The sequence below is a fragment of the Leucopleurus acutus genome (genome assembly GCF_964270905.1).
Source record: "Leucopleurus acutus genome assembly, chromosome: 7".
Lineage (NCBI taxonomy): Eukaryota > Metazoa > Chordata > Mammalia > Artiodactyla > Delphinidae > Leucopleurus > Leucopleurus acutus.
In genome coordinates, this window is record NC_139150.1 from 99857478 (window position 1) to 99872500 (window position 15023).

Genomic DNA, 15023 nt, shown 5'->3' on the forward strand with positions numbered 1-15023 from the left:
CATGAGAAAACTGAAGCTCCAGGAAATAAACTTGCCCAAAGTCACACCGTTAGTTACTAAGACCAGTATCCACATTGCTTAACTCTCAATCTAATTCTTTTCTCTGCCTAAGCTTTATGTAGCCCCGTGTACTCAAAAGATTGTTTTAACCAAGTTTGACAAAGAGTTAGTACCCAAAGTTAAGTCAAAATCTATTGTAATACGATATGCTCACTACTTTTTAACTTTGACATCCGGGAGTGAACCACTGATATGAGACAAAATTGCATTACAGCAGGTGGAGAAAACTCCGCTGTCTACAGGGGCCAGACGCTTAGGAACTGAGTCAACTAGAGAGAGCCTGCCCCCTGGGAAGCACTGTGCTCTTACCGTCATTTGATTAGTGACACTTGAAAATGCAGGTCCAGTGTAATCAGATCTTCTAATTTTTCATGGAAAGCTAGAAAACCAGATATCACTATGAAATATTGGCAACTATGTCAGACTTTAAAATGACACTGTAAGACGAAAAACAAAAATGTCTGTGGGCCAGTTGGAGGCTACCAGTTTGAAACCTGTACTTTAGAGGATTCAGCTCATACTGCAGCTTTCATTTCTCTGCACCATTAGTGACTATGAGAAGGAACCAAAACTGGGTTCTAGAGACATGTTAAATGGAAACTCTTGAGTTAAATTTATAAGTCAATAAGTCAGGCACAGTTAGTCTGGCTGTTTACCTCATGAAATAAGTTTTTTACATGTGTTTTGGCTGTGTGTTACCCACAGTGCAAACATCATATGTGTTTATTACAAGTTAGGATTGATACATATTTTGAAGTTCAGTGTAGAATTTTGCAGTCTCATATGTTAGCAGACTTGCTGTCCTTATCTAATGCACGCAAGGCTCTGGCACTGCATTATCACCTACTGAAATACGTATTTTATCTAGATTTACGACAGTAGACATTACATAGCATCTGCAGCCAAAAAGCTTCACTCACCCTCTTAGTACCCTCAGAAATAGAATGTCCCCACATGCATCCAAAAATCTTACCTTATTTATTTCCTGAGCAAATAATGGGAGTTACAGTTTTAAAAGCAGGAATTGGTGTAAAACTAAAGCATTCTAAACCTAATGTGCAATTGTCAGTTATTGATGAACTTCTTTTCCATAAGTATCAGAAAGAAATAGATGAGAGTAAATACCTGAAGAATTTGGGGAGAACTGTGTCATTCTTCCATCTTTTTTAAAAACGCATTGAAGTATAACATACTTATAGAAAAATATACAAATTACAAATGTACAACTCAATGAATTTTCTCAAAATGGACGTGCCTCTGTAATCAGCACCCAAATTAAGGAATGACACATTTATCCATATTACTATTGATGGACATTTGGCTTTCACATTTGGGAACTATTACATTTAGTGCTGCCATGAACATTCCTATACAAGTGTTTTGGTAAACTTAGCATGTATCTCTGTTGGGTATATACATAGGAGTGGAATAGCTGGGTCATAGGATATTTATATGTTTAGCTTTAATAGATCCTGCCAGTTTTCCAATGTGTTTGAACCAGTTCCGACTCCACTGGCACTGTGTGACAGTTCCAGCATCCTAACCAGTGCTTGATGTTGGCCTTTTCATTTGAGTCATTCTAATGGATATCTCCTTGTGGTTTGGATTTACATTTCCTGATGATTATCGAGTTGAGCACCTTTCACTTATTGGCCTTTTGGATATTTTCTCGTAAAGTACAGATTCAGGTCTTCTGCACTGGCTTTGTAAACTTTTTTTTTAACTTTTTAAAAATAAATAGTCTGCCTATATAAATATTCTCATTCAAAAATGAGAATATTCCCCCCCCCCCCCGCATTGACTCCACTGCAGTTGTTAACATCTTAGAGATCTGCTGATATATGTATAAAACTAAAATGGCTTTGGCCTACAAGATTGCCTTCTAGGTAATTTTATAAACAAGAAGAAACCTTGCGTGGAATGTTCTTTTCAGGCCATTTAAACTATCAGCATTTATTATTAGTAAGAAAGAACAAAATAAAAGTAGTAATAAACACAGACATAACTTTAAAACTTCAGCCATTAGAATATATTGCCTTTTTGGTTTCATGGATTTGTTTTATGAATTCTGATTGGAAACAATCAGCTGGTAATATTACTAATTAGAGGAGTTAATTTAGAAAAAGAAGGTAGCTTAAATTTTTCCTTTTAAAAAATATTTATCTGTATAATTGTTGGGGTTTTTTTCTGCTTACAAGTAATATCTGGTTGTGGTCAAAATTTTTTAAGTTATGGAAATACATGACAGAAATTAAAAGTCTCCCATAACCTCAGTTCCCAGAGATAATTGTTGCTGTGTTTTCATCCAGATTTTCCTTTATGAATTTGCTAACATATATCACAAATAATATACTCTACATACTGTTTTCCCACTTGCTTTTTTTTAAATTAGAGTATAGTTGATTTACACTGTTGTGTTAGTTCCTGCTATACAGCAAAGTGAATCAGTTATACATATATCCACTCTTTTTTAGATTATTTTCCCATATCGGTCATTACAGAGTACTGAGTAGAGTTCCCTGTGCTATACAGTAGGTCCTTATTAGTTATCTATTTTATATATAATAGTATGTATATGTTGATCCCACTCACTCACTTTTATCCCCTCTGCTTTCCCCCCTGGTAACCATAAGTTTGTTTTTTACATTTGTGACTGTATTTCTGTTTTGTAAATAAGTTCATTTGTACCATTTTTTTAGATTCCACATATAAGCGATATCATATGATATTTGTCTTTCTCTGCTACTCGCTTTTTTATACATAGAAATTTTTTTTTAATTTATTTTTGGCTGTGTTGGGTCTTCGTTGCTGCATGCTGGCTTTCTCTAGTTGCGGCGAGCGGGGGCTACTCTTCATTGCGGTGCGCGGGCTTCTCATCACTGTGGCTTCTCTTGTTGCGGAGCATGGGTTCTAGGCGTGCAGGCTTCAGGAGTTGTGGCACATGGGCTCAATAGTTGTGGCTCGCGGGCTCTCGAGCGCAGGCTCGATAGTTGTGGCGCATGGGCTTTGTTGCTCTGCGGCATGTGGGATCTTCTGGGCCCAGGGCTCGAACCCGTGTCCCCTGCATTGACAGGCGGATGCTTAACCACTACACCCGCCACTTGCTTTTTTAACCTAACAATAGTTGTTGTTACTGGATTTTTAGGAGTTTTGAAAAACATTATCTATGATAATTGGATATTCATTATTGACAATAGGAATGCCTTATTGAATAGATAAAAAATAAAATTTAATTAGTATATCAATTTTATTAGCCTTATACACCTCTTAAATCATTCATTTTCTGGCAGGTTCAGTATGCATCTTTTAATTTACCCAACACAGTTTTTTTCCGAATACACAGAAAAATTCCAACTAAGGAAGATCTAAATTAATAGAGTTTATGAACAGGTTGGAAGTGGCTTGATTTTTCAGCAATTCTTTTTATATTTCAGGCATCCTAATCATGAAAATTCAGCTACCAAATTGATAATTCTGACTACATATTCTTCGTGAGAACTTCTCTGGATTGAACCTGTACTTTTCACTTTGTAATAGGGTGGTGCTTCTGATCATTTCAGGTGGTTTGGGTGGCTGTCAGATCAAGGATGTACTTTGTAGAGAACCTAGTCATCCAAGGGTTATGCTTGTTTCCTAGTTCACTACTCAGCATTATTGGGAATCATCAAATCCTTCCTAAAAGCGAGTATCCTGGTGTCTGTTTGGAAATCTCCAAGTGGATTTTTTTTTTCCACGCAGTGAGGTTAAAAGTGTATACTGTCGGGCTTTTTAAAGCAATATGTGACAAATTAAAATAAATTCCAAGGTATTCTGCTTTCTGGTGTAGTATAACATCTAATGCAGAGGCAAAGTCTTCATTTTCCTGTAACGTACAGGCAACTCTCCGGATAAATCATTAAATTCTGAGGTCTGTAGTCTCAACTGGTTGCACCTTATATTGAAATGAGAATAATTGAGCTGCATTTTCTCTATCCAGGCTTAAAAAACTGTATAAAATAACGTTGTTGCTAAATATTAAGGAAGATATATCCATTTAATACCTTCATGGTAACTATTGTTGGTGAAATCCAGGTGGTTTAGGTTTGGAGGTTTGACTGTCTTGAGTTTCTTGTACTAAAGTAGTGCTTTGCTAGTTGAAGATCACTTTCCAGTTTTGTTAAGTATTTCACCCAGACATGCTTTTATGTTCCAGTGGGACCAGATGGACATTTCTCTGTGGATTATCAATTTGGCAGCCTCAGGAATAGAAAATAGACATTCTTCTCTGGAGGCTCTTCTGTGACTGAACCGGCATCATGTAATAGATGTCCTTATTAAGAACTGGTTGAATGGAAGAAGGGACTGCGTCAAAGGGGAAACACGGTGGTGTGTTGGCTGCTAAATGTGAAATAACTAGTTTCAATGGCTAATTAAACATTGTAGGATAAATTGTTTTATTCTGGGTCCCCAAAAGTGATTCAAAGTAATCTATTAGATTTGTTTTCGAAACATTAGGATCCAAGAGAACAGAAATGTAAATGTCTCATTCCCCTCTCCTTCAATGCGTAGTACTGGCAACCCAAATAAAATGACTTGGTTTTTAGATGTTTTCACTAATTGTTTGGGAAAGCAAGATTGTTTCCCATTTGTTCTTCTGGAAACAAAGAACTAGAGCTTCGGTTCTTCAAACTGTTTGTGTAAATGGTCAAATTACTCTTTTGTTTTTTAAACGATCTTGTTTCCTAAGCTGAGAACTCATTAACAGACTTACCCGGCAGTATGTTTTTGTCTGCTAAATTAAAGCAAATCAAAACAAAGCAACAACCAAAAAGCCCACCATAACCTGCATGTAGTTTTTTAGCAGTAAGGAACTACCGGTGACAGATGCTTAGCCATCGTCTTGTGAACAACTTTGTTGTAGTAAACGAAAACAAGAGTTGCACTGGGGGAGCTACCAGAACTGATTGATCAGACTTCAAGAAGAGTCCATACCTGAAGCAGCCGGACTCTTTAGGGAGTGTCTGTTGAGGATATTGGGAAGCTCGTAGTGCATGGTAGCTGTGGAGGTTAGGAGGCTGCTGCTGCTCCCTGACACCTAATACCAGATTGTATAACTATCTTTCAGTTTCAGTTAGGGTATCTTTCTATTGATGTCTTCTGTATTACCTATTTTGAAAATAATTTGTCCCCTTTTAAGTTAGTCATTTCATGGGGGCGGGGAGGGGGGAACCAGCCTGCTGGGTTGAAACAAAAACGTTGTGAAAGAGATTTAATCCCTTGCTTAGGAATGTGGGGATTTATAATTAAACTGATTCATTGGATGTTTGGCCAGTACTGGCAGGCGTAACACTGACTTTCACATGTGTTTTATGGAATAAATGTAGTTAATTAGCCTTATTATCTATCCCTTGTATTTATATACTATATGAAAAAATCAGCTATTGCTTATAGAACTTTCATTACTTGAGATCTGGCTTTGCAAGTACAGTTTTCTCTGTGCTTTTGAATTGAGGAGGGTATTAAGGGGCACCTCTGGAAGTCAGAGAGGAACAGATTAAACAGGAGCCTAATCAGAGTCCCAGGATGTTTTGAAGGGTGGTTTGTTTATCTTGTTTTGGAGTGCAGGTGGTTGGTTTGTAGAGGGCTCCCTGGAGTGAGACTGGTGATCTCCGTGGGTCAGTATTTGTCTTTCTTGTTTTCTTTAGGTTAATGTTTGAAATTTATTAATCAGATTGAATAAAATAGGTATCCTGCCCTAAGGGCTTTACTGCTTAGTAGAAAAGCTGTGATTTATAAAGTCACAGCATAATGAAATAAAGTGATAATGAAAAGCCTTGGGCAGACTGTGTAATGTATTTTAGGCTATTTACACAGGTTGGTTTGTCTAATTATTATTTTGTTGTTGTTGTTCTTGTCAGAATTGTCTTTTCTAATAGTAGGATCCATCAAACTATTTAAACCAGATCTTGCTCGCTACTGTAGAAAATACGCTCAGAATTTCTTCGTAACGTCCAAACTGGTCCTTTGAAAACTAGCAGATGTTTGCCCTTCTCTCCAGTCAGTGAAAGGTGACAGTTACTTGAACTCTTACACATTCCTTTCCTCTTTGCTTTTGAACACATTAAGTGGAAGTGGATTTGCATCCCTTTGGGGTTTTGACCAAAGCACGTACCCATCTCCTTCCTGCCTCCCTGGAACTGGTTCAAGATTTGGAAAGAAGGGTTTGTTTGAGGGCGTTTCCCATGTCTTATCTCTGAGCACATGCTAGGGTTGAATTTATTTTGACCCTGCGTTTTAAATTTGGATCCAAAGCAAGAGTTTAAAGTGCAACAGAAGAGAGTCCGCTGAACTTTAGACATGAGGGATCCGGGGAGGAAGGTACGTACTTGCATTTGGAAGCCTTCTCATAGAGGTTGGCCATCTTTGTGCATACACATAATTGTAAACTGATGACTACTAGGCAAAGTATGTAAAGATCTGTGTGATGCTTACATTGGGTGTTTATGTGCTTAATTTTACAGTGATGACTCTAGTATTCATAATCTTGAAATTGATGGCGGAGCAAGTAAATTCTGAATTTTTATTTGAAAACCTTTTGGAAAAGCTTAGGATAGGTATTTGCAAGGAAAAAAATATGTCATTTGTGATTGACCTTTAAGGGAATGACTGAAAAAGTATCTAGATATTTTAGGCATTCTATCATTTTGTCTTCTAAAGCATCAAATAAAGAAGGCTATAAATGGTTATTATTAAAGGTCACCCAGATTCTCCTCCATGTTGAGAAGCAAGTCTCTCTTCATTGATTATTATTTAGCTTTATCCAGTAATTTCGAGCACAAGTATAGTATAGATACTTGTATCTATAGTAGGCTCGACTGATTTCTTTTTTGACTGATCTTTTCCAGAGCCTGGCCCAACTAGAGAATCTGTGCAAACAGCTGTATGAAACAACAGATACAACCACTCGACTCCAGGCAGAGAAAGCCTTGGTTGAATTCACCAACAGCCCTGATTGCCTGAGCAAGTGCCAGCTACTCCTCGAAAGAGGAAGTGTACGTAAGATTTGAAAAATCCTAAAGGGTAACAGCTTCAGGAAAATATATTCTGGTTCTGAGTTTAGGGGTGGATTGGGATAACTTCTGTTCCTTGATTTTTCTAAGTACCTCTGCCTTCTTAATTTCACTTTAAAAACGTACCACACCTGCCAGGTTGGCAAAAAAGGCCTTACAGACTCATCAGGGAAAATCTCATTGAGGAAAAAAAAAAAAATGTCATTGAGCGTATATTTTTGTCCTGTAATTTTTCGTCTTGAATCAAATTTCTGGGACTCCTTTTCTGTTTTTTACACTTAAGTACCACTTCGTATCCTTTACAAAGAAGACAGGGCTGTATATAATTGACATTTCTTATCCACAAAGTTCATGTCACCTTGTAAGATCCCTAGTCTTCTCTGTTTTTCCTCCCCTGTACCACAGCTGCTTCTTGTCTTAGAAGTGTAGGGGAAGAAATTACCTCGACAATGAAAATTACAGGAAGTTACAGTTTTTAAAACGGAATTAGAACCTCTTCCAGCTTAAAAATGGCATGCAATGATCAATAATGCTCTTAATGAGATATGATTTGATTAAGTTAATATTTTTGGCAAGATGGAGGTCTTGGGAAGGGTCAGCATCCAACCAGGGTATCATGAAAGGGCCTCAAGAGAGTTAGAATCCCAGCTAGACCGGGAGCCAGCAGAGTAGACTAGAAGGAAGTGTGAAAAGTAGGAAAGCAGTTCATTTGTTGAGAGTGTAGAAGTCTAGATGACTTCATTTTTGAATTTGGTTAGTAGTGTTACAGAATTTATTCAGTAAACTGAACAAATTATAGTTGGCTAAATAATATCCTTTAGTAGCTGAGGGAGCTAACTCTTTTCCCAAGTTTACAAGATTAACAGTCATGGTCAGAGATTGTGTAGGGCTCTGTTCTATTTTCAGATTTTTTTGTATTTCCTTTCAGTCCCTTGGTTCTAGGATTGATCCACTTAGATTTGTACTGTGGGAGATGCACAGCTAGCTCTCATTTGACTCCCACTGGAGCCCCACAGTGTCATTTGTGACACCGTTAACTCCAGTTCCTCATGTTGTCAGTCAACAGGCTGGAATAAAACAGGGTTGGTGCAATACTAAAAACACTTAATTATAGTGGGTTCTTCCTTTTTAATCTCTGTTGACTTCTTAGTGACTTAGCAGATTTATTGGAATTATATGCAGAAACCATTTACATGTTATATAGTGTATAGATACACACTATGTTCTATAGTTATAGTAGCCTCTCTTGCATTATTAGTGATTTGACACACCTGCTTTAGTCAGTTTAAACCATGTTCAAGGGTGTTGAATAAAAATCACATGTCAAAGTCACTTTTATAGATTTTTTCCATAAACTTAAGTTATTTTTATAACTGATGCGATGATGTAATGCGTATGGATAGCCTACTGTCTTAAGGACTTATAGTTTTATGGGAAATTATGTTTGACCCTTGATTAAATTATTTTGATGATTCTGAGTCTGTCCCTGTTATGTGACAGTATATAATATAGCCACATGGGGGAATCTGAATTTGCACACGGCTCCTCCTTATACATTATGATCAGATAGAATACTCTGATTCTCCATAAGGTTAAAATTCATTAAAATCCACACTTGAGAATGATAATGCTATTCCATTGCTTAGGCATAATTCTTCTTTCTCATAAATAATTGTTATGAATTTACTACTAAAACCAGCATATACATTCCCCAAAGCTGTAGCTGATTGGTAGTTGTGCTGATGGGAAGATAGAATTGGGGGATTAACTACCCAGCATAATGTGGTGGTTCCTTCTAAAACTACTTCTTCTTGTCTTCTTTTTTTTTTTCCCCCTCTTTCTAATGCCATACTATAGGAATATTATGAGGTGGAACTTTTTGAAACATCATTATAACAAGGCTGTTGGAGGGAGAAGATCGCTTGATTTAAATGAAAGAAGAGATTTAGCTTCTTTTCTGAAAAGAGCCCGTCTAACTTCTGCCCCCTCAAAGTGATACAGATACCTGTATTAGATTCAGTTTGATCAGCCATTCACTTTATCCTGCCCTTTGTTCATGACTGAAATCAGCTTAATGAGCACATATGCTTTGTGGGGCTCATTTTTCCTTAGTATGTGACCCTTTAAAATCCTGAGGATTAAGTACAGCAAAACCGATTAATTTTCTTGAATTTGAGAACAGATCTCCAAGTTAAAAACTTTATGACTGACTAACTCAATAAAATTGAATTCTAAGTCCTTTCCCCCCTCTTTTCACAGTCATCTTACTCCCAGTTACTGGCAGCTACATGCCTTACAAAGCTTGTATCGCGCACAAATAACCCTCTACCATTGGAACAACGAATAGATATTCGTAAGTAGAGAGTTGTCTTTTTTCTCTTAAAGAAATTAGTTTAGTGGTGTTCTGGTAATAGTTACATTTATGTTGCTTGTCTGATAATGTTCTGAAATTGCTAAGCATACAGAATATCTAGAATCCAGTTTCTTTCCAGAATTTGGGCTTAAAAGTGAAGAGGACCCAATATAATTGCTTCTAGATAAAGCCTGCATTATCCCTTCAGTTTTCAGAAGGTTTCTTTCATTCAGTCTTTACTGTCGCTAATAACTAAGAAAAACATTGTTATGGATTTTGAATTCTGTGCAGACCATGCTATTTAACCATCGAGGGATAGATTCAAGGCTGCCTTACCTCAGATTCTTCATTGTGACACGTTGTATATTCTGAGTTGGAAAGCCTACGAATCTTAAATTCCAAGTCCCATTTCTCAGTAGTGTGAATAATTAGGGAAGTTTAGGGTAAGTAGTTTAAATTTACCACTTCTTAGACATTTAAAGATGTACACCCTTCCCTGGCAGAGCCTTCTACGACATAGATTACTTTTGTTTTATAGGGAACTATGTGCTCAACTACCTTGCCACTCGGCCAAAGTTGGCTACTTTCGTGACACAAGCACTTATTCAGTTATATGCCAGAATCACAAAACTGGGCTGGTTTGACTGTCAGAAGGATGACTATGTCTTCAGAAATGCAATCACAGATGTCACAAGGTTTTTACAGGTATGATTTATGTATTTCATGGAATAAAAATGGGTGAAGCAATATATGCTTACTTATATATTGATCTGTAAGTGGAATTACTTGGTATATATTCTTCTTTGTCTTTTTAACTCTTCATGTGTCTCGGCTTTACATGTTTAGATGTCAGTACAAAACCTGCTTCATTCTTTCTAATGCTTACATACCATTCCAGTTTAAAATACCATAATTCATTTAACTTATAGGTGGGCATTTAGTTAGTATCTATATCTTGACTTAAATAAATACTTCAGTGAATATCCTAGTGTGCGTGTGTGTGTATATATATATCTTTTTATACTTTGAGTTAAGTGTGTTTATAGTGTGAATTCCCAGCCTTTGAATTATTCAATCAGAGGGATGTGTGTATTTTGGGTTTGCAAGGATATTTCCAAATTACCCTCAAAAAAAAGTTGTTCCCTGCACAATTAAAAGAATGCCTATTTCCCTGTACCTCCACCCTGTGACCTCAGCTTTTTTATTTTTCCAGTTTGGTAGGTAGAAAGAATTGGTAGCTCAGCATTTGAGTTACAAATGAGACAGAACAAATTTTCATATGCTGATTTACTGCTTATTTTTGTTTTTCTGTGAACTTCCTGTTTATATCTTACGTAATTTTTTATTGGGTTCTTTGTCCTTTTTTGTATACAGTCTCTTTGTGAATTGTCGTACACGTTTATCATTTATCTTAAATGTGATTTGCTGGTTTCTCTTTCTGTGATATGTATGGTGTGATACTTAAGGGTATTTTTTAAATACATAGGGTTTCAATTTTGATGAAGTCAGATTTAGCAGTCTTCTTTTATGGCAGGTTAGACTTTATGCCCTGCAAAGCAGCAGTTTTAAACTACAGTTTCTTGCTACATTGTCTAGGCAGTTTTAATAGCAGCACGGGACTCTGTTATTTCAAAAGTATGACTGCATTCCAAATGCTGAAATCAAGCTGCACAGGCCAACTCTTTCTGCCTTTTTTTTTTTTTTACCAGGATAGTGTTGAATACTGCATCATTGGTGTCACAATTTTATCTCAGCTAACCAATGAAATTAATCAAGTAAGTGCTACAGCCTTCCTCATTGAAGTAAGTGCCATATTTTTTCTTAGTATTGGTGTTTTCTGCTGTGTGTGGGATGATCTTTTTTGGCAGTTGTGTGCTTTTGCGGTAAGTGATTAATGCCCTTTTGAAACAAAATAGTTCCATTGGGTTTCCCTCTGTAAGTGCAGTCTACCTCACTCTTAATATCCAGATCCCCTTCTGTCTCCAGAATATTTTTTCCTCTCATCTCAGCTTTCCTCAGTGGTATTAATGTTCATTGTTAGAGATGAGAGCAATGGTCCTAAGTCAGAAATTAGGAAACCAGCATCATTGGTGTGCCCCTTCTGCTGTATAAATTAATGTGTTTGTAAAGATTCCAAAATCAGTTCTCATGTGCTATTATTAAAGATTTTGCTGATAATCTTTTCAGAATGCACGAAACGTTCTGCTAAATGCCAGGTAATTTTTTTAAATAGTCATTGACGTCACAGATAACTACAGAGGAAACACCAGTGGCTTTCTTTTGCTCTGGCTATTATTTTTAGTCATTTACTTCTGTATCCAGCTAAAATGTTATAATTATTGAACAGGCCAGAATTAATATTAATTGTAACATCTCACCCTTCAGTTGTCAGCTATTAATTACATTGGCATCATTGTTGCTACTGCTCATATTTATGCAGACATTTCTATTAACCCTGAGAAATTTTAACTGTGAGTTGGTACTATTTTAAATGCACTAGCTTATAGTCTGTTAAAATCTGGAGTCCATATTGTGTTCTCTGTCACATGCAATCCCCATTGCGGTTGGTAATTATCGAAATAATAGCTCACACTTTTGAGTGATTTCTATGTGACAGGCACTGTTGAAAGCACTTTACTTATATTAATTTTATTCTCACAATAGTCCTGTGAGATAGGGACTCTGGTTATCCCATTTCCTAGATAAGGAAACTGAGGCTCATAAAGGTTGGATAATTTGCCTACAGTGTCACAGTTACCTGGCAACAGTATATGAATTCAAACCATATAGGCTTATTGCAGAGCCTGTGCTCTTAGCAACTAACGTATTATTTACCCACTATTACCCCTGTAGTAAGACAGCATGCGTTAACTAAGTACAGAGATTGTGGGGTTAATGCTCTCCCCTTTGAAGCTTGGTTCCAGAAAATCCATCAGTGTTGGTATTTTTAAAATCTTCGAAATTTTGTCTTTTTTAAGAAAATAATAGAAATGTGTGTGACATACTTAAGATGAAATTATTCTCTGTATTATGATCAGTATAACAGATTATATATAGCATCTGGTATATAATCTAGCATCACCTTTTTATCCAAGACATTTATGATAACACAGTGACACTGAAGCTAAAATTGGAACACTTTGAACCTCTATGTAACTTAGTTTTCTGTTGACTTTTTTTTTTTTTTTGGTTGTCATTTAAATCAGAAAGCATATTTCTGTTACCATTCCTATTTGAACTTAGAAATAAAATTAAGGGGGCATTCCATAACTTGGTTGTCTATCAGAAATCTTGCTGCATTTTTTCTTTAATGTGCCAGAAGCAAAATGAGCTCCCTCCTGGTTGAACTGAACAGTATATAGAAGAGATTTAAGCTTACAGTAAATGGTTGGACTGAAATTACTCTAGGCAACCTTGAAATTCCTTTATTGCACTCATTGAGTACCTACTATGTGTCAGAAATAGAGGGCATACTAAAGAAGTAAAAGACTTAATCCTTGACCACAAAAACCTTTAAAATATGAAGAAGAGACAAGAACAGAGGAGTGAATGAGAGACGAATACAACCACTTAAGTACTCACTTCTGTGGTATAGACTACATGTTGAAATAGGTTAGAGAAGGAAGAGAGTATTACAGGCTATCGTCTGTCTTAAGTTCATGGCTGTTAGTCAATGACTGTTTTAGAAATTTTGTAGTAACTTCAGCCCTGACTGGATTGTTTACCAAAACCCAAGCCTTGCTACTGTCTGGTTTTGAGACTAAGCCACAATACAAGATGATAGAAATTATTAGCAATGTCTTCCAACAGTTTGTTAAATTTTACCTCCCTGAGTGCAGAGGAAATTAAAATTTTGCAGTGGAGATACTCACCTCTCCTTCTGTCTTCCCTCTGTATGCAGTAGAGACATGATATCCTGGCTAGCTGTTATTAGCAGCTTACTGTCATCTGCATTCTCTCACTAAATATGGTCTAACAGTAACTTAAATGCTTAAAATGTATTTTGTTATTTATGTCGGTCTTATTGAAAATCCTTCTAGTTTACTTGAAGTCTACATGAAAATTCTTTTCTTTGCAACTAATTCTAAAACTTGTGTTGGTTTGTTTTTCTGCACAGGCAGACACCACCCATCCTTTAACCAAGCACAGAAAAATAGCCTCTTCTTTCCGAGATTCATCGTTATTTGATATCTTCACTCTTTCCTGCAATCTGCTAAAACAGGTGAGATTGTATGCTGGGACCTGATTCACAGATACTTTTGAAAGGATGAGAATAAGTGGGGACTTGTTATGACCCCATGAGAGTTTATGCATCTCTTTAATCATCGTCATGTCTCACGTAATACATATGTCCGAGCTGTTGAAGAAACTTACCAAACTGAAAGAAAGAACTGTGATTTCCCTATTTCACATCTATTCCCCTAGGTAAAGAGCAGTATGTGAACACTTATCCCATGCTCCTATTTTAAAGGAACTAGTTTACCACAAAGTTTGAGGTTTTTCTTGTTTGCTTTTTTTATATCCACATAAGACCTTCCTGTGTGGAGTAAAAGCATCCTCACTTTATGGTGTTTGGATTCTCAGTGCTTTGAAAGCAGTCTCAGACTACATTGTTAGCATACTAAAACAAGCTGGCTTCCCTGTCCCCTGCTGAGTTACAGGCAGCAAATAAACAAGCAACATCTGTAAGGAAAAGTAGATTTTGAATTTTTAACATCCACTTAGACTTCATAACCTGAAGGGGTAGACAGTATCACAGAAGGAAATTACCAGTTTTAAAATAGCAAGTTGGTATTTCATTTATTGATAGACTTGAACTGAGGAAGAAATGTTAACTTGTGAGTTCTACACATGTATAACCATGTTTGGATGCTTTGTCGCTCTAGAAAGCCAAATGGAATTAGCCTCTGGCTTCGTGTTCGTTTGGGGGTTTTTTGTTTGTTTGTTTTCTTGTTCTTGTTCTCATTTTCCAGTGTGTCTCAATTGTAGTATTAGAAGCAGGTTTGGATTTTTTTTTTGTCCCAGTTAATGATGTCCATCTTTTCCTTCAGTTACCTAGTTTTACTTCAGAATTCCCAAAAAATTCTCAGTTTGGGCAAGCTGCCTCGCAAAAGCTGTTGTAGCTCACAAGCTGCCTCGCAAAAGCTGTTTCTAGAAGGAAAAAGCTTTTGGGAAAACTGAGCCTTGAAACCTCCTCTAATACTGATTCTGTCAAAAACAATGAGCCAGCCAGTCACTGAGGTCACAGCTGGTAGAAATTTGAATCTCATAGTCACCGTAGCTCTGGACCACTATTGAGCTATAGGCCGGTACACCGCTGATGAATAAATAAAATTCAGTGGTGATTTTGTTTTGATTGTGGTTTGAAAGATTTTTGTTGATGCTGGCTATGGTAATGTTAAAAAAAGGAAGGAAGATAGGGCAGGGTGTAAAATTTACTAGAACTCCCTCCAGAGTTTAGTCCCAGCCCTGTCTAGAAATAATAAGGATCTAAAATTCAAATAAAGTAACCAAACATCCCATATTGCTTCAGAATTCACTGTGGCCACGATGCCTACAGC

General features: G+C 36.7%; 1 protein-coding gene across 2 annotated transcripts in view; it reads left to right on the plus strand.

The window, feature by feature from the left end:
* Nucleotides 1-15023, plus strand: part of XPO7 (exportin 7) — an 83992-nt gene that overhangs the window by 40160 nt on the left and 28809 nt on the right. Inside the window, exons 1-6 of one of the 2 annotated variants that reach the window (XM_082842985.1) lie at nt 6225-6417; nt 6945-7091; nt 9369-9462; nt 10001-10167; nt 11172-11237; nt 13580-13684. In XM_082842985.1, coding sequence (XP_082699111.1) covers nt 6397-6417; nt 6945-7091; nt 9369-9462; nt 10001-10167; nt 11172-11237; nt 13580-13684 — 600 coding nt within the window. In that variant the 5' untranslated portion in view covers nt 6225-6396. Of the gene's footprint in view, nt 1-6224; nt 6418-6944; nt 7092-9368; nt 9463-10000; nt 10168-11171; nt 11238-13579; nt 13685-15023 lie in introns of those variants that run through there. The other variant, XM_082842986.1, reaches the window with a different exon arrangement.